General features: G+C 38.7%; 2 protein-coding genes across 14 annotated transcripts in view; one reads left to right on the plus strand and one right to left on the minus strand.

Moving 5' to 3' along the window:
* The window catches only part of NSUN7 (NOP2/Sun RNA methyltransferase family member 7), a 54,645-nt gene extending 38,906 nt beyond the window's left edge, over positions 1 to 15,739 (plus strand). For 3 of the 4 annotated variants that reach the window (XM_054030185.1, XM_054030184.1, XM_054030186.1), the window contains 4 exons: positions 2,099 to 2,200; positions 5,004 to 5,121; positions 8,860 to 8,974; positions 13,473 to 15,739. In XM_054030185.1, coding sequence (XP_053886160.1) covers positions 2,099 to 2,200; positions 5,004 to 5,121; positions 8,860 to 8,974; positions 13,473 to 14,126 — 989 coding nt within the window. In that variant the 3' untranslated portion in view covers positions 14,127 to 15,739. Of the gene's footprint in view, positions 1 to 2,098; positions 2,201 to 5,003; positions 5,122 to 6,681; positions 7,222 to 8,859; positions 8,975 to 13,472 lie in introns of those variants that run through there. The other variant, XM_054030187.1, reaches the window with a different exon arrangement.
* A 2,077-nt stretch (positions 15,740 to 17,816) lies between these two features.
* APBB2 (amyloid beta precursor protein binding family B member 2) overlaps positions 17,817 to 24,191 on the minus strand; it is a 329,064-nt gene continuing 322,689 nt past the window's right edge. For all 10 annotated transcript variants that reach the window (XM_054029786.1, XM_054029785.1, XM_054029778.1 and 7 more), the window contains one exon: positions 17,817 to 21,994. In XM_054029786.1, coding sequence (XP_053885761.1) covers positions 21,827 to 21,994 — 168 coding nt within the window. In that variant the 3' untranslated portion in view covers positions 17,817 to 21,826. The remainder of the gene's footprint in view (positions 21,995 to 24,191) is intronic.

The following is a 24,191-nucleotide window of genomic DNA, read 5'->3' on the forward strand; positions in this document are numbered from 1 at the left end:
CTATTTCTTTTACTGTGACTGTGCTTTGACAAAATCTTATCCCTATTTATTGAGGACATGGACATGAAAAAGAAATGTATTTTCTTAAGAGTCCAGCTGGTACTGCACTTATGACAGACATCAAGTGGAGAATTCATCTTTGTTTATTATATCAAAATTGGCTAGCTTAAAAACAATTGTTAAAAGGAGGTTTACAACTTTTGAGATCAGTAGAAGGGCTGAATGAATAATTGATTTTTTGGTTCAAGGGCCAAACCAAAAAAAAAATTTAGTTTCAAACTGACACTGATTTTTTTCCTCCCTCACTGAAACTCAAAACATAAACTTTGTTTAGGTTGAACGTTTGGAATGTCAATTCATAACTACATTTTCTAAATGAAATGTCAAAACGTTTAATTTGAAAATGTCGAAACAAAATGTTCTGATATTTTTGAAAAAAATTTTTGGCAGAAACTATTTGCCGAATTTGACTTGAATTTGCAAATAGTTTCAGTGTCCCGAAAAATGCATTTGTTGGCAAATTTACTATTCACTGAATTTTTTTTCACTAGTACAAACCAGCAGAAGGGGAAAAAAAAAACTTTTAAATGAAACAGGAAACTATTAATTACACGCCCATCCTAATTTAAAAAAGGCAATGAGAAATATAGGAAAACCTAATGAACAATACTGTGTTTAAACAGAACCTGGGTTTTTTGCAGTACTTCATACTACTCATCAGATGGAATCAGCTAATATTTAAATCTGGACTTTATTCTGACAGATTACATGAAGTACCTAACTTTTAACATTTAGGTTGTGACAAAAATAAAGGCTAGAAAACTTAGTATAATGTGTGAAGTGCTGCTGACATTTTTCAAACCATGTCTTCTCTCATGTACACTTCACAACCAGCGAGGTCCTTTCTCCTCCTATTCTTCCTTCCAGTGGGAGAGTTCTTCATATTCCCCGTTCAGTGGGGAATTTCTAGCTCATTGATTACTAATACTTATTGAAAGGGGACAGGGAACTAAGGAGTCAAAATTAATAAAATTTGAAATTAAATATCTCGTAGCAGAAGCGAGGGTTAAAACTTGCTTATGGGATGAGGAGGAATAGAAAAGAAGCCTAGAAGGGTTGTAGATACATTTCAGTATAAGAGAGTGCTTTCTGTTTCTGTTATCTCGATAATAACCATTTTGTGGGATATGAAACCTTCAACCTTAAGTTTACTTAGCTGAGGTGGTTACCTCAGACAGGGAGCAATTTCAGATTTAAATATACCCTAATTTTTGTCTGTGGGTTTGGATTTTGTTTCAATTTATTTTCAATTTTTTACTTTTCACAATGTGTATGTCATTACATTTTTGACAAAACAAAATGTGGTGATACTTAACCGTGATTAAAGAATTTCATTATTTTTTCAGACTTTTTGGTTCAGGGCCAATCTTTGTGGCTCAAGATCCCTTTTCAGTGGGAGTTAAGGGTGTGCTCAGTGTTTTGCAGGACTTGATATATAATGAGAGAGACATTTAACCAGAGAAGCCAAACGAACGAAAAGATTTTTTGCTTAGTTCTGATTTGCATTTGAAAATTCAAGATGTCCAAGAAGGAAATGAGCATTGTGGTAATGCTCTTGATGACTCTACAGGATTTGGAGACCAGTTAGAAATCTCTAAGAATAGTTTCAAGTTAATTAAATAGATTTATGAAGTTGAGCATTATTCTAATAGAGCGTTCAATGTATGTTGTCTATTTCACAAAAGAAATATGTCACAAATAAAACACTTGTTTCAAGATTTAAGGTATTGTCAAGCATTTCATTTTCAGTTAACCATATCTCCTTATCGACTTAAGTGATTTAAGTGGATTTATTGTACAAAATCTTCTTTAAATACTGAGAAATGTTTTAAATATAAACCGAATAACTAGGAGGGAAAAAGTAATTATATACGCACCCTTGCACTTTGCAGTTCATGTGATCTGATTTCACTATGTCAGCAGTAATCAGGTCTGTTAATAGAGAATTTTCAGTGAAAACAAATGGATTATAAAATATGGACATGAGTTTTAAATGTAAAAATGAATTTGGCTATTGTTTTAATAACTTTACATTCAGATGCAGGATTGCTGAGAGACCTTTCTCAAGGATCTGTAGCTGAAAATAAACTCCATATTCTTGCTGAGACGCAACTTCAGGAGTTAATGCATGCAATGCGATGTAAGTCTGTTTTCTCTCAAGTTTACGAAAATGTGACCATAATTTGATGCAACGTATAAAAAAAATAGGCATTGCTTACTTTAAATCTTCAACAGTAAATGTGTACCATGTCCTCAAAGTAATGTCCACCTCGTATAGTCTACGGTGAATAAATTTATTACCTCAGTTTCCTTCTCTCAACATTTATATAAGCCTTCCTCCTTACCTGTTTCGTGCGCCGAAGTTAGAGAAGAACATAAAAGCCACTAAAGCAGCCGTAAGATTAGGATCTTTTCCCTGTTACCAGCTGCAGTGGTAAAGTGATATATAATTATAGGGTAAAATTGTCAAAAACACTTAATTCCCTTTTGACTTTCAGTGGGACTTAAATGCTTTTGAAAATGTTACTTGTAATAACAAAAGTAGTAAATAAAAATGAAGTTTGTGGACAATGCTCCAGGTCTTGAGAAGTATTTAGGCATCTAACTCCCATTGAAATCAGTGTGACTTAGGTGCCTCAAATACCTTTGAGGATCTGGGCCAAAGAATCAAGAGCAACTAAAAACTCAAAAGTTGGTAAACAGAAGCATATGTTGTACATGGGTGACTTTGGAAGGGTAGCAGTTTACTGCTTCCCCACAGTAGTGTGGCAGTTCTGTAGATACTTAGGCATGGAAATAACTTTTCAAGTACAATGAGACTAGTCACGTGAGGAAAGTTACACACATGTAGAAGTGTTTGCAGGATCAGGCTATTACTGCATGCACAGAGTAAAGAGGGCACTGAGACCCTAAGGATTTGGAAATATCCAAAACATTATTTAGTTGGAGGGATAATCTCGGGAAGCAGAAAGAACCCTAGGGATGAACTTCAGGGCAAGGACCACGTTTTCGTTCTTTATTCATACTGTGCATAGCACAATGGGTCCATGCCCATGACTAGGGCCTATGCTACAGGGATTATAGCAGCATGGCTGCAGGGCCGTGACGATGCCAGCATAACCCTATAGTTTTAGATGCAGCCTATGAGGATGGAAGGAGTTTTTCTGTTGCTGTAGGAACACCACCTCCCCCTGTGATGGTAGCTAAGTCGTTGGAATTATTCTTCCATCGATCTGTGTTTACACCAGGGGTTAGGTCAGCATAGCAATGGTGCTCTGGAGTGTTGCTTTTTTTCCCACCCCTGAGCACTGTAGCTATGTCCACCTAAACTGTAAATGTAGCCTGGGCATAGAGCTCCTAGGTGCTGTGGTAGTACAAATAATAAACAGTAATCATTAACCACACATTAAGAATGCATTTGAAGTGTGATACAGCAGCCATGGTTTTTGTGGTATACGTGCCGAGACATTGCATGTCTGTCTCTGTTTGTTGCTCTGGTGCAACAGCACCTGGAAGAGACTTCAGTTCATGGGATCTATAATGCCCAGAAACATGAATTGGAGGCTCAGAGAAGAGAAACAAAGAGTGTAGAGAGACAGATTCATGTGGAACAACTTAGAAGAACTAAATATGTGCAGTTTGTCCAGTGTGGTGGCTAAGGAAGAACTAAGGCCCAAATCCTGGTACCTGCTCCAGCTGCTTTATGCTAATCTGGCAGCAGAAAGATGACCATTGACAAAGATTCCCCTAGACAGCCAGGGATTTCTCAAAGTGGCATAGGGTCATTCTAGCACTATGTGCACTGCCACCCCCTCTGGTCTCCATGGCAGGAGGCATGAACACGGGATCCCTATGCTCTAGTGTTCCTCAGAATAGCCTTTAGGGGCTGCTGATAGCAAGCCCATAGTATAACAGCTTTGAGGCTACAGTCATTATGTTGGGAACTTACCTGGAGGCTTAGTCATGGCCCCAGGATTGGGAAGGCTGTAAAAAAGTGGATTACAGTAGACCCTCAGAGTTACAATCACTAGAGTTACCAACTGACTGGTCAACCACACACCTCATTTGGAACCAATCAGACAATAGAGCCCCCCCCTCCCAAAAAAAAGCAAATACTGTACAGTAAAGTGTTGTGTTAAATGTAAACTACTAAAAAAAGGGAAAGTGTTTTTTTTTTTATAAGGTAAGGAAACTCTTTCTGTGCTTGTTTTATTTAAATTAAGATGGTTAAAAGCAGCATTTTTCTTCTGCATAGTAAAGTTTAAAAGCTGCATTAAGTCAATGTTCAGTTGTAAATTTTTGAAAGAACAGCCATAACATTTTGTTCAGAGTTACAAACAACCTCCATTCCCAAAGTGTTCATAACTCTGAGGTTCTACTGTAATTCCCTCTTTGATCTTTCCCATATCCCCTTCACCCTTCTGTTCTTAACAGCATGAGCACAGCTCACACACAGGCCTGGATTTGTGCCTAAGTCTGCAAATATTTGAAATACATTTAAATAAAAAAGCACTGGAGAGAAATTATGTAGGTTGGCACATGTGGGTTTTACTATATGTAATAGGATGCCATTTGAAAAGGAAAAATGTAATCTTAATAACAATAAAAACTTCCTGGAAATGCAATGTATTAGAATGTGGCATAGCTGGAAAATGTGCTGGCAACTCTGTTGCTTTGAAAATTTAAAATACATTGGACAGATTACTAGAACTGTACTAACTTGAATGGGGGGGAGAGAGATGGAAAGGATGATTTAATATCTTCTATGATCTGATCATTGACTATTTCTGCATGTTGTTCACTATTCATTTGATAATTTTCCAATGATTTTCATAACAATTGAAACAGAAGTGTTTTAAAATATTGTATATTTTTGAATTTTAAATTGCTTTCCTTATTCCAAAAATGGTAAATGAGAAAAATGTTTTGTTGCATGTTTATAGTCAATAAAGTGCAAGCCATTGTCTACTGCACTTGTTCAGTTTATCCAGAAGAAAATGAAGCAGTAGTGAACAAAGCACTGGAATCTGGAGTGGAAGGAAGTAAAGTACAGCCATATAGGTAAGGAATAAATAGTCCTTTCTGAGGAAGACTAAAAAACATAGAAAGGCATTAGATACGTTTTTCCATTTTTAACTTTGCTCAGTTATGTTGGCTGAGCATTTACCATAGATATCTATTGTATGGACTTATGAAGATTATTTATCATTTAGATTTAAGAAATAATTTAAATAAAGGTGGCTTCTGCTGTCTTCTTTCTTTCCCAAAATCGTAAATAATATAACTCTATAAGTAAGCATTTCAGTGTATGTGGCAGTCACATTTAATGAACTTGCGTCTTAGCTAGGAAGCCAAGTTGATTTTATCTTCCAGGATGTCCATTTCAAAATATAGGACCCTGTTGTCTGGTCTGCTTCCATGAGGCTGGGAAGCAACCAGGCTTCTGCAGATGTCCTGAAATCCCCAAAACTCATAAGACTCCTGTAGGCTTAGAGAGCTGATTTCCTTTTTCTGTCTCAGGACTCCTGCTCCCTGATAGTATGATTAAAAGGAAAACAATCTAAATTCTATCCCCTGCATAGGTGAGATTTGAACACATACAGTATACTAGTTAAAACGTAGTAGCTGTGAAATAAACCATTTATCGATTTTGTGTTGGAAATCCGCTTCAGAGCATGGTTTCAAACATATCCTTACTCTTACTCTAGCAAATCTATTGCAGACCGTATTAGACATTCTAATATTGTATTCTACCTTATTCTATATGGTGTCCAATGAAAAGGACTAGATCTGCTGACAAGAGTTGTCCTTGGTTTAATCCCAAAGTTGTGTGTTGTATGGCTTGCCTAATACAAGTTTAGAGGTGAGACCAGGAAAAGTGTCAAATACGTGATTTAGTAGATTTGTCTTTTTAGTAATCCAAAAAGTTGGCAAAAAATTGTACAATTTCTTATTCACACTTAGACCAATTTTGGCCATATTTTAGCTAAGATTTTTACCCCTCAGAATCATGCTTCTATCCTAAACTATGACCTCTCAATTTCCCTTGCATCATGGCAATGTTTAATATTTTTCTGCCAGCTGCCATTCCTTTTGGTGATGTGGAAGTGCAAAGTGTGCTGCTCCCAGATTGCTGATCTGATTGCACAGTGCCTCTCTGATCAGCATTCTGACAGGGTGGGGAGTAGAGCATTACTGGAATGGAAATGATGTTACTGGACTGGTGGTATAGGAGTTCTGTTTTCTCACTATCAACAGGAGCAGGGAGAAAACTAGGCTAAACTGAATCAGGTTTGAGACCAGGGAACTTAGGCATGGTCTTGTCAGATAGTAACTAGAAGATCAAACAGCAAAGAAAAAATAGCAACTCTCATTTTTTAAAAATAATTGCTTTGTGGTGTTAAGCTATCAGTCTGTAAAATCATCCAGGTTACACAGGTTCAAACCTTGCTGTCTTTGGAAAAAATGCCCAGTTTCCTGATATGCATGCAGACTCTTAAAATAGGTTTTTTTCTTGCTACCTCAACACTAATTTGGGCTTTAGCTATTGCTGCAGTCAATGCTCAGAAGTTGTACTAACGTTGTTTATTTCACATGTAATATTTTACTTTGTTTACATAGCACCTAAAGCATACAAAAGGATTGCAAAGCCCTTCACAAACCAAAACACTTTTGACACCACTCTAATTCACTGCATTGGAATTGAGAGTAGGAATAATCATATGCATACCCTGCTGCACAGAAGTGTGGAAGGAGAAATTTTGGCCAAGGATGTTGGGGCAAGTCTCCACTTATGTGTCTTGGGATCTTCAATGTCCATACGTAGGTTAGAGGACCTGTGTTTTAAAGTCTTATCTGAGACTCTCCATAGAAAAATGTCATGAAACTCTAAGGAGGATGCCAGGCTCAGTCAGCTCTCCTGGATTTTGGAGCTGTTCTTCCAAGGAGTCCAGGTATTTCAAATGGAGGTTTAGAATACAAACCATCCTTTGCAGCTACCATAATTGTTAAAAAGATTTCTGTACCCACTTGTGGATTGAAGAGGTAAATCACAATACAGAAATGTAAACAATTACAGTAATTTTTGTTTTGTATATAAATGCAAATACAAAACTTGCCCTTGGAGAAAAGGCAGGGGATGTTATTTTGCCAGAGGCGAATGAAAGTGATGTCATATTTCCACCCTTGATTATCTAGGCACTCTCCAAGAGCCTCTCTACAGTGGCAGTACATATAGTGTTAGAAAACATGTTAAGTAGCAAAATGTACAGTAGTACTTAGGATTCAGTTTAGACAGGGTCCATAGTGATTGAAATTGTTAGCTAGTCATGGCCAACCCTAGCGTAGATGACTTTAACACAGCCATCCTTGTCTGAGTATTTTACAACATATTAATTAAGACATGTTAGAACATGATACATTTTCCCATTGTAAAAATGTCCCTGGTGAAAGGGAGCCCCTATACAACTATTCTACGTTAGTAGCCACAGGTTCAGTGTCATGCTGGACCAAAAAACAACATGGGCCTCAAGCCTTTAGATTGTTTTTGTTCCTTTGGGATTTGAAGGGCTATGAAGTCTGCCACTTCCTGTCTCCGAAGTGGGGAAAAAGAGTGACTTTGAAACCCAGCAGTCCTTTGAATCACCTTGGACACGTACAGCCATAGCAGTGTTCATTGCTATAAAGCAATATTGTGGCAAATCCTCAAAAGGAGACCTAAGTGTCAGAAAAAAACAAATTCGCTCTGCTAATTCTTTCCCTAAAATATTATGGAACCTATTACACCAGCCAAAAGAAAAGAAGTGTTTTACACAAGTTTAAGGTGCTTCCTAATACTAAGAAAGCAAGGGCAGATAAAACTCACCTTGGATATCACAGACCTAAACTATTTTATAACTAAGAAAAATTCAAAATAGTGACTCTGGAAACACTGCTTCCTTTAGTGGAAGAAGGAAAATATTATATCCTGTGGACCTTATAGGTAACTATATTTTGCATACTTTAATGCATAGTTATGAACTCCTAGTGATTTGCATGAGCAAAGTAATAATGGCATAGCTTAAATAAAATATATACTGTGATTGTTTTCATAAATTGAAAATGTTTTCAAAGCCCAAATGTATTAAAATGTATTATTCATGACCATTTTCTTGAGCTGTTTTCCTTGAGAAATAGCGACTCTAATCATCTTTTTTTTTTTAATACACACTGTGATACAGGAGGGCCAGGGAGCAATGGGAAGTGGTATAAACCCTAGGTTAATTAAGGTGTGGTTCCCTGTAGACTAGGGAGGGTTGCTACAGGTTAATTGGAGCAGCTGTAATCAATTAAGGCCCTGTTAGAAACCTAATAAAACCCCCTGCTTCAGGCAGTCAGGGGGAAGGATAGAGGACTGGAGCTTGGAGGTGTGCTGTTAGACTTGGAGGAACAGAAAACTGGAGTAATACAATTGAATTAACATGTCTGTATTAAATACAGACCAACATCTTCACTGTCTTGATCTACTCAAAGCACAGTGATTGTTTAATAATCGGCCCTAATTTCACATTATGAAAATGTGAAAGTGAACATTCAAAATATTACTTTAGTACAGGTTTGTTGTTGGTAAACACAGTATACATTAAAATATTTAAGTATCAGTAAATTTTTGTTTTACTCATTTAAAAATACAATTATGATTAATAGGGTGTCTAAAATGTAATGCATGTCAGTAAGAAAAGTTTGTGTGCTGTACTCAACTAATTTTTAGTTTGTTTATTTACATTTTAAAATTACAAGTCTTGTTTGTAATATTTACAGGCTTAGTCCTCCTCTGTGGTGCAACTCAGAAATAGAGGACCCTTCTGATATTTTTTTCAAAATGGAACCCTCAGAGATTTCCAATTGCTGTTTTTTAGCTGTTCTAGCAAGACAGGTAAGTCAAAGTATGCATTGAGAAAAGTATTTGTTTAAGATGTATATATGATTTCCTCTTCTCTATTTTGTTTTTAAATATAAATTTAAAAATGAGCACACAGAAGGGAATGTTCATAAATTACCCGACTTCACCATAATCATACAGACAGGACAGTGGACTTGTCTCTGAGCATTGGTTGCACCGTGCTAGGCAAAAGATTGAAGAAACAAGCACTCAGTGCAACAGTTTTTCTAGAGGCAAGTGCAACTGAAAGATCCAGCTTCTGAAATTGCACTATGCTGAGATAGAAGGGATGTGCTGGAGAGCTCACAAGTTTTCTATTTAGTGTTCATGTATCAAAGGTTGTGTGTGTGACAAATGAAATCTAGTGTATACTTGATCCAGTTTTTAGCTTTGTCCCATTTTAGGGAGGATTGGGTTGGTATGCCGTTACCGTTGTTCTTTCCCTATGACCTTACTCCTCTATTACCATGGTATGTTTAACATGCTGATTGAAACTGGTATTCAGCAGAGAGGCTTTAAAGCAACCATCCTGTTCTGCCTGTATGCATCAAGCCCAGCAGGGATCACAGCAGTGCTATATATGTTGCCAAGACTCAACAGTATTGAAGCAGATGAGTCTTCTATTACTTGACCATGGAGTGAAAAGTAGAAAGTTTCCAGTGAGGACTGAATCCCCAAGATAGTTAAACAGTTTTTAGAAAGTATTTATTGTAATTTGTTTTACCTGGACATGTTTTGATGCTTCAAGTAGAATCTTGTCTACAGTACAAAATATATTTTACTACTCCTTTACACACACTCACTGCCTCTAACTCTAGATTTCTTTGCCAAGAAAATGAAGGAGCTTCCTTTGATGAACTGTTCAAAAGAAGTCTGTTTTTATCCTACTGAATGCTTTTTCATTTGAAATTTAAAAATCTTCTTTTTTTCTAATTGAGTATTTTTGTATCTAGAAATATGCCTTCGTTTCAGATGACATATTTGAGGTAAAGGCTCTCCTTCCAAAACAAATGCATGCTAAACTTGATAAAAGCCACAATACAGCTTCTTCTAAAACAGAACATGGTGTAGATACATTCTATATTGTAATTAAGCTAAAAGTAATTTCCAGCTTACATCCCGCTCCCGCACTGTGACTTGTCCTGGGATAAGATTGGCATAGTAAGCACTACATGTAGTGTTTGCTGTGTCAGGCTTTTAAATTGTATAAAGAATGGTTGGCCGCGTGCTAGTGCTTTGTGTACATCAATGCAGTGCTCGTCCGGGCTGGAAAAAATGATGACCACAACTGATACCTTTAAGGTGGCTTGTAAGTGGGGAAAACTTGTCATTTCTCTTTTCTGGGGGGGGATAAAATACTCAAGGTTATGGGAAAAAATGGTAAAGGTGATTAATTTTGGAAGTTAAATATAAGATTGATTTGATCAGTCAGTCCATCTCCCTATGTCTTATGACCACACAGTGGGCAGTGAGAACCATCTCTCTCTTGGGATGATAGATAAGTCAAAGGGTTCCATTACAGCAAGAGCATTCCAAATGGAAAAACCTGATAAATCATCTAGTATAACTTCCGGTCAGGGCAGGATTCCCACCCATGCCCAATACGTAATCTAATCAAATTTTAGATTGACACAGATGGGGCTCCCACCATTTCTGAAGGAGACTGCTATACACGCTAATAAATAGAGTTCACTGTGAGATGTTTCAGCCTAAGTATTCTAATCCTCTATTTCATTCCCAGCCCTGTTGTGTTTTTAACTTTATACCTATCTTGATAGTTTAATTCATATCTTAAAAAAGAATTTAATACTGGGCAAACTTCCTAGTAATACTTTTTACACTGTATACTTCACCCAATGATCTCAAAGTGCTTTGCAAACTCATTCAATGTTCATAAATGGTAATATATTTTTCTCTTTATACACAAGTCAGATATAGACCTAGATTCACAAAAGGATAGAAGTGCCTAACTGCCCATTGTAGGTGCCAAAATCTCTGCTCAGCTGTCCCTGTATCTATCTAAATTCATTCAACACCTAAATATTTTCAGTAAAAGTTCATCACCCATGTTTCTGCCTCTGCACATGCACCCACCAGAACCATGCCTTGTGGCTGGATTCCTAAGCCCCAGAGTAGTGCACAAACTGAGCAAGACAGGCATTGTTCTGCCAAAATGGCCTGGGGGGGGGCTAGGGTGGGAACAAATGTGGTTAAATAATGAAATACTCAGCGTGGAATAGCATCAACATGAGCCAGAAAGTGAGCAAGCAAACAGCCTGGTAGTTAGAGCACTCACCGGGGGAAGTGGGAGATCCAATCCCCCCCCCGCTCCAATGATTAAATTCTATGTCTACAGTGGAACAGCTGCAGCAGGTGAGAGAGAGTCCCCCATCAGAATGGCTTATAGCCTAAGGCACTCACCTGAGAGGGGACACACCTCAATTCAAATCCCTTCTCTTGTTTGGGAGCTGAGACCCATCCCCATCTACCTAAGTGAGTTCCCTAACCTTTGGGCTAAAAGTTATGAGGGAGGTGGTAGCTTTTGTCCTCTTCTTGCTAAGGAGGCCTACTCTCAGCTTGGTGTCTCCCACGGGGTTAGCTCAGGCAAGGAGCCACCTAGCCTGCAGGCTTTTGTGACTCCCATTCTGAGGCACCTCTCACCCCCTTTATTGTATTGGGAGGTTAGGCACCAAACTCAAACTTTGGTGAATCCCAGTGATTTTCCTGGCATCCAAAAACTTCACCATGGAAATACTCTGTCACCATGCTGAGGTTCCTTTGTGAATCTAGCACATAGTGCAGGGGTAGGTAACCTATGGCACGCGAGCTGATTTTCAGAGGCACTCACACTGCCTGGGTCTTGGCCACCGGTCTGCGGGGCTCTACATTTTAATTTAATTTTAAATGAAGCATCTTAAACATTTTAAAAACCTTATTTACTTTATATACAATAGTTTCTTTCTATATGTCTATAATATATAACTAGACCTTCTAAAAACATTAAAATGTATTACTGGCACGTGAAACCTTAAATCAGAGTGAATAAAGGAAGACTCGGCACACCACTTCTGAAAGGTTGCCGTACCCTGACGTAGTGCTTAAGTGACTTGATACACAGCAAGTCAGTGTAGAAAGTGCAGATAGAACACATGAGTCTGGAATTCCATTTCCCTACTCTAAACTAGACCATATACTCCCTTGATTCTGCAGTAAAGTCAACATCCTTTAATAGCATGCAGCTGTTGCTTTCAAGATGTTTGCATTGTTTTCCTTTCTAGACCATACACTGAGCTTGACAATAGCTGGAAGGGGTTGAAGGATATATCTATACATTTTAAAATCCACAGCAGCAAGTTTCAAGAGCCTGGTCTACAGCCCTGGGTTTGCATCATAGCTGTGCTTAGCACTGTATAGGGCAGTAGTTCTCAAACTAGGGCTTCCACTTGTTCAGGGAAAGCCCCTGGCTGGCCAGGCTGGTTTGTTTACCTGCCGTGTCCGCAGCTCCCACTGGCCGCGGTTCACAGCTCCAGGCCAATAGGGGCCGCAGGAAGGGCAGCCAGCATGTCCCTCGGCCCGCGCCGCTTCCTGCAGCCCCCATTGGCCTGGAGCAGCGAACCGCGGCCAGTGGGAACTGCGATCAGCCGAACCTGCGGATGCAGACTGTAAACAAAGCGGCCCAGCTCGTCAGGGGCTTTCCCTGATCAAGCGGTGGCCCTAGTTTGAGAACCACTGGTATAGGGGCTTGGGCTGGTGTTTGGGGGGGGGGGGGTGGATTTCAGAGACACAGCAACCCTGTTGCTTTTAGCACCATAGCACAAGCTTGAGTCTGTAGACCCAGTGTCAAGGGACCAAAGGGTATCCAGTAGTGCCCAGTGGTGGAAATCTAGGAGGGTGCTTCCTCTGTCAGGAGTAAGCAGTGAGAGCCCAAGGAACTGCTCTGGCAGCAGTGGGGCATAGGGGAAACCAGGCCCACCTTTCTCCACTAGGTTCTGACACAGAGCCCTTTGAAACCAGTTACCTTGGTGCAGGTTTCAGGTCTCTGTATCCCTGAGGCATCTGCTGGATCACTTCCTACCCTTTGCTCTGGCTCTGGTATCTCTCCACTGGTAGCAGCTTGTCATCCCCTTTGGTCCCTGCAATGTGGTCAGAGTGCTCTGCCTCGGTGGTCTGGAGTCCAGGCAACTTCCTGGTAGGCGCCAGCATCATACGACTGCTGTCCTCCTTAGCCAGCCCAGACTGAGCTGAACTGCTTCCTTTTATATGCTCTCTTCACTGAGAGCATGTCTAGCAAAGGTGAGGGGGTGTGGTCCCTTGGGCCCAAAGCAATTTATTAACTCCTGGATTGCCAGTGTGGGATTGATACACCCCATCACACCCAGGGACTCAGACTCATTGCCATATATTTTAAAGTGCAGTTGTAGCCTAAGGGATTAAAATAGAGTGCATAGCTTGATGGTGTAGTTTAGCTCCACTAACATTTCTTTAATTTCAGAGGGATCCAGCTGAAGTAATGTCTGTAAAAGACATTTTGGCTCGTGCTGCAGCAAAGGGTCTACTAGAAGGTCTTGATATAGGGAAATCATCAAAGAGAGAAGAGAAGAGGAAGAAAAAATCAAAAGTAACACAGCAAAGAAATGTTCCTAAAGATACTGGGGTACAAACAAACATTGTGGAGTTCCTCAACCGAGAAATGATAGCTAGTAATACTAATTGTGAAGTTTCACCAATTAAAGCAATTAGTGGTGTTCCACAAAAAAAGGTGAACCAAACAAACAGTTCCACTCAATTGAAGAAAATTACCAAACCCATCTCAAACTCATCCCTGCCAGGAATGCTGAAGAACACACCCAATCTGTCATCTATGAGTAAGGTTTTTGAGAGACGGACACACATTAGAAAGCCACGGGCAGAAGATAAAATGGTTGTATTGAAACCTGTGGAGATAGTTCTGCCTCCAGTAATGGTGCCATACTTCAATCCACAAGGGAACAAATCTCAAATTTCGGCTCAACATTACTACTATCGCTGGATTGGAATAAAGAGCTCAGCACGTGACTTATTTATACCTTCTTTATCCAAAAGATTGGTCAACCCAAAAGAAACTTTACCTTCAACTATGGTTAAGCATCCTCGACCGTGGATTTGAAAGTCTATTTTTGTAACTGGTTCATAGTTATTTCTTCAAAGTTTGAAATTCTATTTCTATAATGCCAGGGTATATCTGTGCAGGCCACTACTTACCTTTAGGGAACATTTATAATTAATACCCTTTTCATGGCTATTATGGAAATAGCAGGGAGATATTTTACAAGAGAGACTATTATGTAGTTGTTTCAGTCCAGCTATTCAATTTGGAATGTCAAAATGCACATAAAGTAATAACTACAGTAGCTTATTCAAATCCCTAGGGGGTGAGCTCAAAAGTTGTATAGCTAATTGCTAATCAGTAGAATGTGACATATAGAAAGAAGGCATGCTTCAATAACCTTCTGTGCATATTTGCGCATACTTAATTTTAAATGTAATCTTTGCATGTTTTGTTCAGTGGTCTAAAAGTTCACATAGCAACAATGAAATTATGGTTGTCTGAGCTTACAATTTTCAGCTACCATCTTGTTGAAAAGTATCATTATTTATGACCAAGGCATATGAGAGCGAATCATCAAAATTGTTAGCCAGCCATTTTTTCTAAAAATGGCTCTGGATTATTCACATGCTTACATTGTATGTACTTGTGTTGGAAAATTTTGTGCACAGCTGAGGAGCACACGGATGCCTCAGTTCAGTCAGATGTGCTTTAATAAGCAGCAGAGGAAATTTTGTTTAAAAAAAATTGAATAGAAAATTTCCATTTTAAAACTAGACAGGTATTTTGATGCTAAAATGAATTCTGAATTATAATCTCTGACACATCACAGTGCTGCCATGGTTTATAAAAATCATAATTGTCAGCCTAATGGCGGCTGGTAAAAGGAAGCTCAAATGCTGCTTTTCATGAAACTGCTGTCTATTAGTGGTAACAATTCAGAAATCGTGAAAGTACTTATTCTGCATCCCTACAGGTGACAAATGTCAAGCAAAATAGGAACACTTAATACCAATATTATTCATCTGAATAATGACAGCAAGTTTTTGGTTTACATTTATATGATTTTAACAATTTCTTTGGAAACATCGGCGATTGAGGGGGGGAAAATGATAAACAGCATTTCTCGTTATATGTAAAGATCAGGTTGCAAGTTAAACTATAAATCATTTTAAACAGTATACATTAACTGTCAATCATTTCTATCTACATTTAATATGTGGTTACATCTTGCTAAATATATTGAGATGTCAATCTATTAAAATATTTAACTTTTATGAAACTAGAATTGTTTATCACATTCTCAGTAGTTTCAATGTACCAACTTTTTTTTTTTTTTTTTAAGCAAGATAAAATAAGGTTCTCTTAACCATAGGACATCTTAACTCTGAAATGTGAGTGGAACTTCAGAACTTCCTTCCTGTTTGAAATGATTAGTGCATATTTGTATGTAGAAGTGCTCTTACTGACTTGAGACATGAAGTTGCTAGTTGGGTTAAATAAGTATTATGCAACATATTTTTGAATAGGATTGGTTTTATTAACTTCCTTTTAAACCAGAAGTGTGTACTTCATAAATATTAAGACTTTTTTCCCCCTATTTCACTTGGGTCCATTGTATTGGTACTTCTACTAAACTGTCCTAGTTCTCAAATAAAATAAAGTAAGAAGTATTATTGTGTCCACATTCCATACTCAGTACAGAGAATCTAAAGGAGAGCTAGACAAGTGCACCTACTTTGACAAGGGTTTGATTTAGATGTGGAATAAGCAAAACTGGTTTTGAACCCTCCAAGACATACAATACAAAGAGGGGAACTTGTATGCAATAAGCCATGCATTATATCACTGGCATCCAATGTGTGGCCCTTGAGGTTCAAATTTATATTTGATTATGAAATAAATAGGGTTCCTGACATTTTAAAACAAGTATTTGCATTGCTCTGAGGAGGTGGTAGTGGATACTGCTTCCCTTGCAACCCTAGTAGCACCTTCAGTATGATCTGAAAGCACTCTTGAGAAGCTTTACCTGCTGCAACTGCTCCCCGACAGGCCTACTTCTGCACTGCATGGAAAAAACAAAGTGTCTGCTCCATTGCCTGTATCCCAGCTGGGCTGTGCAGGACAGGAACTCATGTAGTTCTACTGCAATCTACAGGAGCGCCTAGCAAAGGAGGGCTTCCCTCTCCAACCACCCAGAATAGCCCAGACATGGGGGGAGAAATGAAACTAAGTACCTGGAACCTGATTCTTTGTGCCAACCCTGACAACAATTAGAGAATTCATCTAATTGAGATGTTAATTCTAAGCCTAATGATAACATTTCAAATGTCAGTATTCGCTACTGATGATCATTTTAGACAAGGGCAAGAGGGTCGGAGTGAAATCCAAAGAAGAAAATTGAGAATTCCTCCCAACGGGAATATAGAAGGAAGAGAAACAAAGAAAAATAGGGTAAGGAAAGAAACAAAGGGCAAAAGAGCCTGTGGTCATCAAAGGTGAGTTTTCCCACTGCTGCTGAAAGTAATCTGTTTAAAAAAAGAAATAATTCTAATAGGTAAAAGTTTTGTACTGCTCACCCGTTACCTCACTGTGAGTAAACAGGAGCAGGCTTGGCACCACACACCCACCCTCACTGGTCAAGAGTAAACAGATCCATGAAAAGGGGTGAACTTCTGCTTCCCAACTGCCAGGGAAGAATTGTGACAATCACAATTCATTCTCTGGTCTCCTTCTGGGCAGATAGTAAGGCTCCTGGCTCGAGTCCTGTGTTTGCAATGTACAACTGGAAAAAAGCAAGAGAACAAAATGACACTATTTTACAATCATAGTTCACAATAAGGATGAGAAAGGAGAAGCTGCCGTTTAGGGAAAGGGAATGGAAAACATAAAGGGAAAAATTTATTTTAAATATAGTTCCTAAGCATGGCTCAAAGTAGGTGGCAGGGGCGTGAGATTCTGTAGTTGGGAAAGGGAAGGCAAAAAGAGTGGGTGGGTTTTAAAATCTCTTCATTTTTAATGCACAGTGGGTGTTATAACAATAAACTAAGTATAAACAGTCTCTTAAAAATAAAAATCATGTGCTCATTAAAAGGTGCCAGTAGACAGCTCTGAGAGTGGAAGTTATGTTCACATAAGGGGTACAGCACAGTGGTGCAAGTTTCCATCTGCTGTCCCACCACTGGGTCTCATCTGATCTAAGACTAGATTTCCAGGGGCTGGTTCAGTCTCTTTGACTAGATTGTCCAAGAGCCAACAATGATAAATATGATGCTAGAGAACAACTTGGTTCACAAGCCACTTTTGCCATCAGCTGGTGGCAAATTTTAGGTATTCCCAGATTGACCCAGAATTGCACCAGCAACATACAAGTAAAAGGCTATGTGTATATATATATATATATATATATATATATATATATATATAGCCTTTTACTTGTAAGCTTTAAAACAGACAAATCTGACTTCCTCTTACTCCTCCACGTTAAAAATATCATTTCTAGGACTTAAAAGCAGTTTATATTTCAAGCTGTGCATTAGGGCAAATTATAGTACCACCTTTTCCTTAATACTGGCTTAACATTTACCACTGAATAATTCAGAAAATACATTGTCTCTCTTCTGAACTGGCCAATGTATTGGTATCTTTTCTAAACCGTAAATACAGAGAAACTTTCTCCTTCCCCCCCACCAAGGTTCTGTCCCAAGAAATGAACTACTTTCCAAACTTTATGGACTAGTGACAAGTGAGTCAAGCATTTTATGCATCTAAATTTATTCTCACAACAGATTACATTTAAATGTGTAAAAGTGGTCAACAGCAAAAAAGAAAAAAAAAGTTCTTTTCAGTGTCAATCAGCCGCTTTATATAACACTGAGCTCTGACTGATAAACTGTGCATTTTCCCTTTCTCTTTTGCAAATACTAAGCTAAATCAAACCTTTGTTTGGTGACTGTACAGCACAGGTTTTTAGCAATATATTAAAATAACTAAGCCTGCACAGATAGAAGTAACAGTGTTAATGTTAAAGTTGTAAAGGCTGAGCCAGTATCAGCTATTAAAGTAAAAATAGCTGTTTTCACATGTGATTTATTAACGGTTTTATATCCCTGCTTCATTGCTTTATGACATGTTTGATAAAATTAAAAGAAAAGGGATTTAGAAATCTTAGTAAATGACACAAAACAGTCTTAGTTATTCCATAGCTTTATAGCCTGCAAATCTAAGGAAGGACTTTTTTTTTTTTTTTTTTGAAGAGGTACAGGTAGCTCTTTACACAAAGTTTATCACTAAGAACTCATAATGTAAGTGGGATCAATTTCCTTTCATGCAATCTGTAGGTGGTTCTTATATCCTGACACCACCTTTTCCCCCCTCCCCCAAATGAAATCATAAGTGGTTTAAATAAAAACTAAAAACTGCAGCAACTCAAAGGAAAGGCTTTAAACTATAGACATTGGCTGTGGCTATAAATCTCCTTGCTTCTGCAAGGGAGCATATTAATGAGGTGGTCTGTGATATCTGCCTCTAACTTACCATTTGCATTTATAAAATAAGAGAAATTAGCTTTACACATTGTTTTGCCATTTCTTCTACATACTCCAATAAAAATGTGACTACAAATAATTATAAAACTCACCTTTTTAGGCAACCTATAGTACACGGAGATTACTTAGCACTGGATATGTTGTGAGATCATGTCCAGTAAAGATAGTACATCAACATCATAATGCAGGCTATTTCAGTAAAAATAGAATAAATAAAATAAAAATATTTTAAGCTGTATTTAACAGGTTAATTCAAAAATGACATGAGACATACAAGGCATAACGTATGCCTACTTACAGAATCACTAGATATAAAGAATGCATAGGTAACTGAAGTGTCACTACAACATTAGGTAAAACAATGGCATTTGCTCTCACGCATGCACCAGCCATAATTTTTGGCCATGGGAGAAATTAAGTCAACATAGTGTTTTAATGTAATTGGTTTTCCAAAATTAGGCCTTGATCCTGCAAACACTTAGGTATGTGCAGAACCTGTAAGAGCATGAGTCATTCTGTTGAAGCCAGTGAGACTAATGTGCTTATAAAGCACATACCTAAGTGTTTGCAGAATCAAAGTCTTAATCAGTATTTTGGTGTAAAAAGCAAAAGTATTTTAAAAACAAAATATCCACAGATGATCTGTGACTTTTCAATACATTCCTATCCATTGTCTTTTCAATACCTACTGCAACTGCATCCCTGACTCTCTTTATGTGCTTTGCTGCTGAAAGCAAGCTAAGTACTCCTGGTCCTGACAACAGGAAACCGAACCACACCAAGTAGTGAATAAAAACAACAGCTTTTTAACATGACTGTTTAATTACAAAGGGAGGTCCTGGTCTGCCATCATGGGGCAGCAGCATCACACAGATGCAGTGGATCTCCTATGGAATGTATTTATGCTATTTAAAACTCATTGCAAATCTGAATCCTGGGAAAGTTTCAAACTGGAACTTTAAAAGGACACTGTCAAGGTATTTGCTGAGTCTGGGGAGTGATAATGAATACAGCATCTTATGTCTCTAGGTCAGGTGGGGTTACCATCTGATGGCTGCTGATAACCACTGTGGGGGGAAAAAATGGTATTAGCACAGTTCCCAGTGGAAACCACTAAGATTACCACTACTGGAACCCAGAGAGACAAAGGAGTGAATGTGAATGCAAGTTTCTTCTTGTAGCCTTGGTTCTCTGAACAGGGTTGAGGTACATAAATACCTTGCTGTGTTGGGACTTAAGCACTTGGTAATTTTAAACCTGGGTTTAAAAAATTAGGCACATGCTTAAATATCTTGCTGAAATTGGGACCACAGGCAAGTGTTTTAGCTGAGTGTATGCTAGTGGGTTGTATTATTCTTTATATTACAGTAGTGCTTAGAAGCCTCAGCCAGGTCAGCGCCCCATGGTAGGTTCCAGTTAGGTACTGTGGCACAACAGGATTTCAGGCCACTGGCTGTGCAGCTGGTGTCCATGGAGCTGCACCTTTATACACCAGCAGAGCATCAGCCCTTCATTTGCCAGTATGGTCACATTTCCGTCATGTGAAGTTCATTTTAATTTTTGTTAGAGCTGTCCATAATTCCTTTACAAACTCAAAGCTGAAAGTCATCATTGCTTTGGCCCTTGCATCCACTGCCTGATTTGTTTGTTACTGGGGTAGCTCATGAGTAGCAACTACGACCGATTTAAAAAAAAAAAAAAGAAAATACGCAACCATTAATTTAAAACAAAAGCCACTAGTGAGAGAAAGCTAGGTCAAATTCTGCGCGTATCTACCTTGACAATGTCCCTTTAGAATTACAGTGTCAACATACCCAGATGGTTCAGCCTTCCAGTAGACGTCTCAAATGGAGGCAGAAAATTTTTAACACTGGTAAAAACATCTGCATTGTTCCATTTCTATTGTATGTACCAACCTGCAGTTGTAATAAGACAGAGGGCAAGGGGAAAAACAAAGAAAAAGATAAGCATATAAGTGCATTGAAAGGTTAGCACAATGTACGCTTTTAAGGGGCAATACTGCATAGTTTGTTTCCAAGGAATTTACAGTAGAGTGGACTAACACAGCTAGCTGGAGCTTTTGGAGCAAAAGCACTGAAATCAGGTTACCCTACATGTAGCTCCATCATATCAGAGAAGAACTGTGTCATTCCTTTGTTGAGAGCTGCTACAGAAAGGGCATTAAAGTAAAATGAAACTTCATCATGGTATAAATGAGAACAGGTCTGCCCAACAAAAATGTGATAGTTCTTTTGCATCTCATGTAAATATTAACTCAACACCAAACTCCAAATGAAAGAACTGGGTGATGGGGTCTTCAATTGAAAGTTTGCACACACAAGGAGTAATACAGGGAAAATGTGTAGCTTTCTAGTTTGTGCCATATATAACAGTTCTGAATAAGTCCCTCTCTTAATCATAGATGGTAGGAGCCCACAGTTAAATAAATCATATTTTTGTTGCACCATGTTGGATTTTGGAGAATAGATTTAACAGCCCCCCGATGCAGTTGTCTATTTTAGGGCAAAAGGCTAAAGCTGATGCATCCTGCTCTGAATTACTCAAAACTTTTCTTCTCCAAAATCATAATATATAAACAGTAAATGAAATATGGTCACCATGGTTCAAAAGCATGTCAGGCAAAATTATAACGTGGTTCCTAAACCAATGCCAACGCACATTTTAAAACTAACAGGTGCAGCTTTGTAAAAATAAAACTTGGTATTTATACTACAGTAATTTAATGGTAACTAATACTTGGTACCTACTCCAGTGTTGAAAACAGGGCAAAGTGCTGTAGGATTTAAGGGTTGCTTGTGACAAATCCAGCTCAAGAAGATGGTGAAACTATAATTCAGGCATCAATCACTCCAAGGACTTTAACATTAGTTCACTAGGAGGGACATGGCCATATTTCTTTTTGGGTGTAAATTTAGGTAATGTTCAGAATATTTACAATCAGAAATAGACCTTCTACTGCTCATGATGTAACTCATTGACAGCAAAAAAATTATTCATGCGTCTTTTCATATCACATGATGATGGCAAGAACGAGAGAACATGCTTGTCTAACATTGTTTTGATAAGGATAAATTCTTTGAAGACAAAGCATCAGCAATTTAAAATGGAAGGTCGAACATCATCAGTTCATTTTCTTTAGCGTAGCTACTGTTTCTTCAATTAAGTGTTACAAGAATCCTTTCCCTTGGGCAGCTATGGCATCTCAGAAACAGGGCGTTTCTGTTTTAAAGTGTCAATAAGGGACAAGACTCCGCGTTTGACATTAGTTGTGACTCTTCTGGTCATCGAGTCTGCAGGAGGAGGGGGCGGTCGAACTTTCTGTGAAGGAGGTCTGGCTACCAAGCACTTCTGATACCGTAACTGCAACAAAGCAAATGTGTTCCACAATCATTAGTGCACTTCAATAGCTTCACATGAGAATCTTAAATTCAGTACTTTTTATACATTACAGGCAAACTCTGCCACTGAACTTGCTAGATTCATTCCAGGACTGGTGTAAAAAAACCCACTGCTAAACTAAGGGATCAGTGACTATTTTAAAAGCTATTTCAAGAACAGACTAGAAACAAATGCTGAATTACACTGATATGTGTCAGAGTAACAGCCGTGTTAGTCTGTATCCGCAAAAAGAAGAACAGGAGTACTTGTGGCACCTTAGAGACTAACAAATTTATTAGAGCATAAGCTTTCGTGGACTACAGCCCACTTCTTCGGATGCATATAGAATGGAACATATAATGAGGAGATATATATACACACATACAGAGAGCATAAACAGGTGGGAGTTGTCTTACTAACTCTGAGAGGCCAATTAATTAAGAGAAAAAAAAAAAAAAAAAAACTTTTGAAGTGATAATCAAGCTAGCCGAGTACAGACAGTGTGATAAGAAGTGTGAGAGTACTTACAAGGGGAGATAGTCAACGTTTGTAATGGCTCAGCCATTCCCAGTCCTTATTCAAACCGGAGTTAATTGTGTCTAGTTTGCATATCAATTCTAGCTCTGCAGTCTCTCTTTGGAGTCTGTTTTTGAAGTTTTTCTGTTGTAATATAGCCACCCGCAGGTCTGTCACTGAATGACCAGACAGGTTAAAGTGTTCTCCCACTGGTTTTTGAGTATTTTGATTCCTGATGTCAGATTTGTGTCCATTAATTCTTTTGCGTAGAGACTGTCCGGTTTGGCCAATGTACATGGCAGAGGGGCATTGCTGGCACATGATGGCATAGATCACATTGGTAGATGTGCAGGTGAACGAGCCCCTGATGGTATGGCTGATGTGATTAGGTCCTATGATGATGTCACTTGAATAGATATGTGGACAGAGTTGGCATCGGGGTTTGTTACAAGGATAGGTTCCTGGGTTAGTGGTTTTGTTCAGTGATGTGTGGTTGCTGGTGAGTATTTGCTTTAGGTTGGGGGGTTGTCTGTAAGCGAGGACAGGTCTGTCTCCCAAGATCTGTGAGAGTAAAGGATCATCTTTCAGGATAGGTTGTAGATCTCTGATGATGCGCTGGAGAGGTTTTAGTTGGGGGCTGAAGGTGACAGCTAGTGGTGTTCTGTTATTTTCTTTGTTGGGCCTGTCTTGTAGGAGGTGACTTCTGGGTACTCGTCTGGCTCTGTCAATCTGTTTTTTCACTTCAGCAGGTGGCTATATTACAACAGAAAAACTTCAAAAACAGACTCCAAAGAGAGACTGCAGAGCTAGAATTGATATGCAAACTAGACACAATTAACTCCGGTTTGAATAAGGACTGGGAATGGCTGAGCCATTACAAACGTTGACTATCTCCCCTTGTAAGTACTCTCACACTTCTTATCACACTGTCTGTACTCGGCTAGCTTGATTATCACTTCAAAAGTTTTTTTTTTTTTTTTTTTTTTTTTTTTCTCTCTTAATTAATTGGCCTCTCAGAGTTAGTAAGACAACTCCCACCTGTTTATGCTCTCTGTATGTGTGTATATATATCTCCTCATTATATGTTCCATTCTATATGCATCCGAAGAAGTGGGCTGTAGTCCACGAAAGCTTATGCTCTAATAAATTTGTTAGTCTCTAAGGTGCCACAAGTACTCCTGTTCTTCTTTTTACTGATATGTGTGAAAAGCTGAAACTCCCCCTCAGTCTTATTATTTATTTCCCCCCAGACGCTAACTTGGACACATCTGCAACAGCCAAGCCCTTGGGAACTGCTGGAGCTTTAGCTGTATTGCCTCCAAAACCCCAAAGTGCATCTTCAAAATGGAATAAAACAATCTCTAACTTCAGCAGTTTATGCCGCATTGGCTGCTAGACTCACATTGGAAGTGAAATGGAGGGGAAAACCAAAATAAAGTAAGACTTAAATTATTTTAACAGTCCGATGACCGAACACTTTCCGGGCCTAGGAACACCCTGGCAGACTGAAACTTTTAGAAGCATTGGCCCTGGCCCAATGATCAGAATAAATATTTCAGCCCCTCAGACACATCCCAAATGCACATACAATCTTTGGGGCTGGGACCGCCTGTTCTGTGTTTGTGCACCTGGGACAATAGGGTTCTGGTCTTTGAATGGAGCT

The sequence above is a fragment of the Malaclemys terrapin genome, chromosome 5 (assembly GCF_027887155.1).
Source record: "Malaclemys terrapin pileata isolate rMalTer1 chromosome 5, rMalTer1.hap1, whole genome shotgun sequence".
In the NCBI taxonomy this organism is placed as follows: domain Eukaryota; kingdom Metazoa; phylum Chordata; order Testudines; family Emydidae; genus Malaclemys; species Malaclemys terrapin.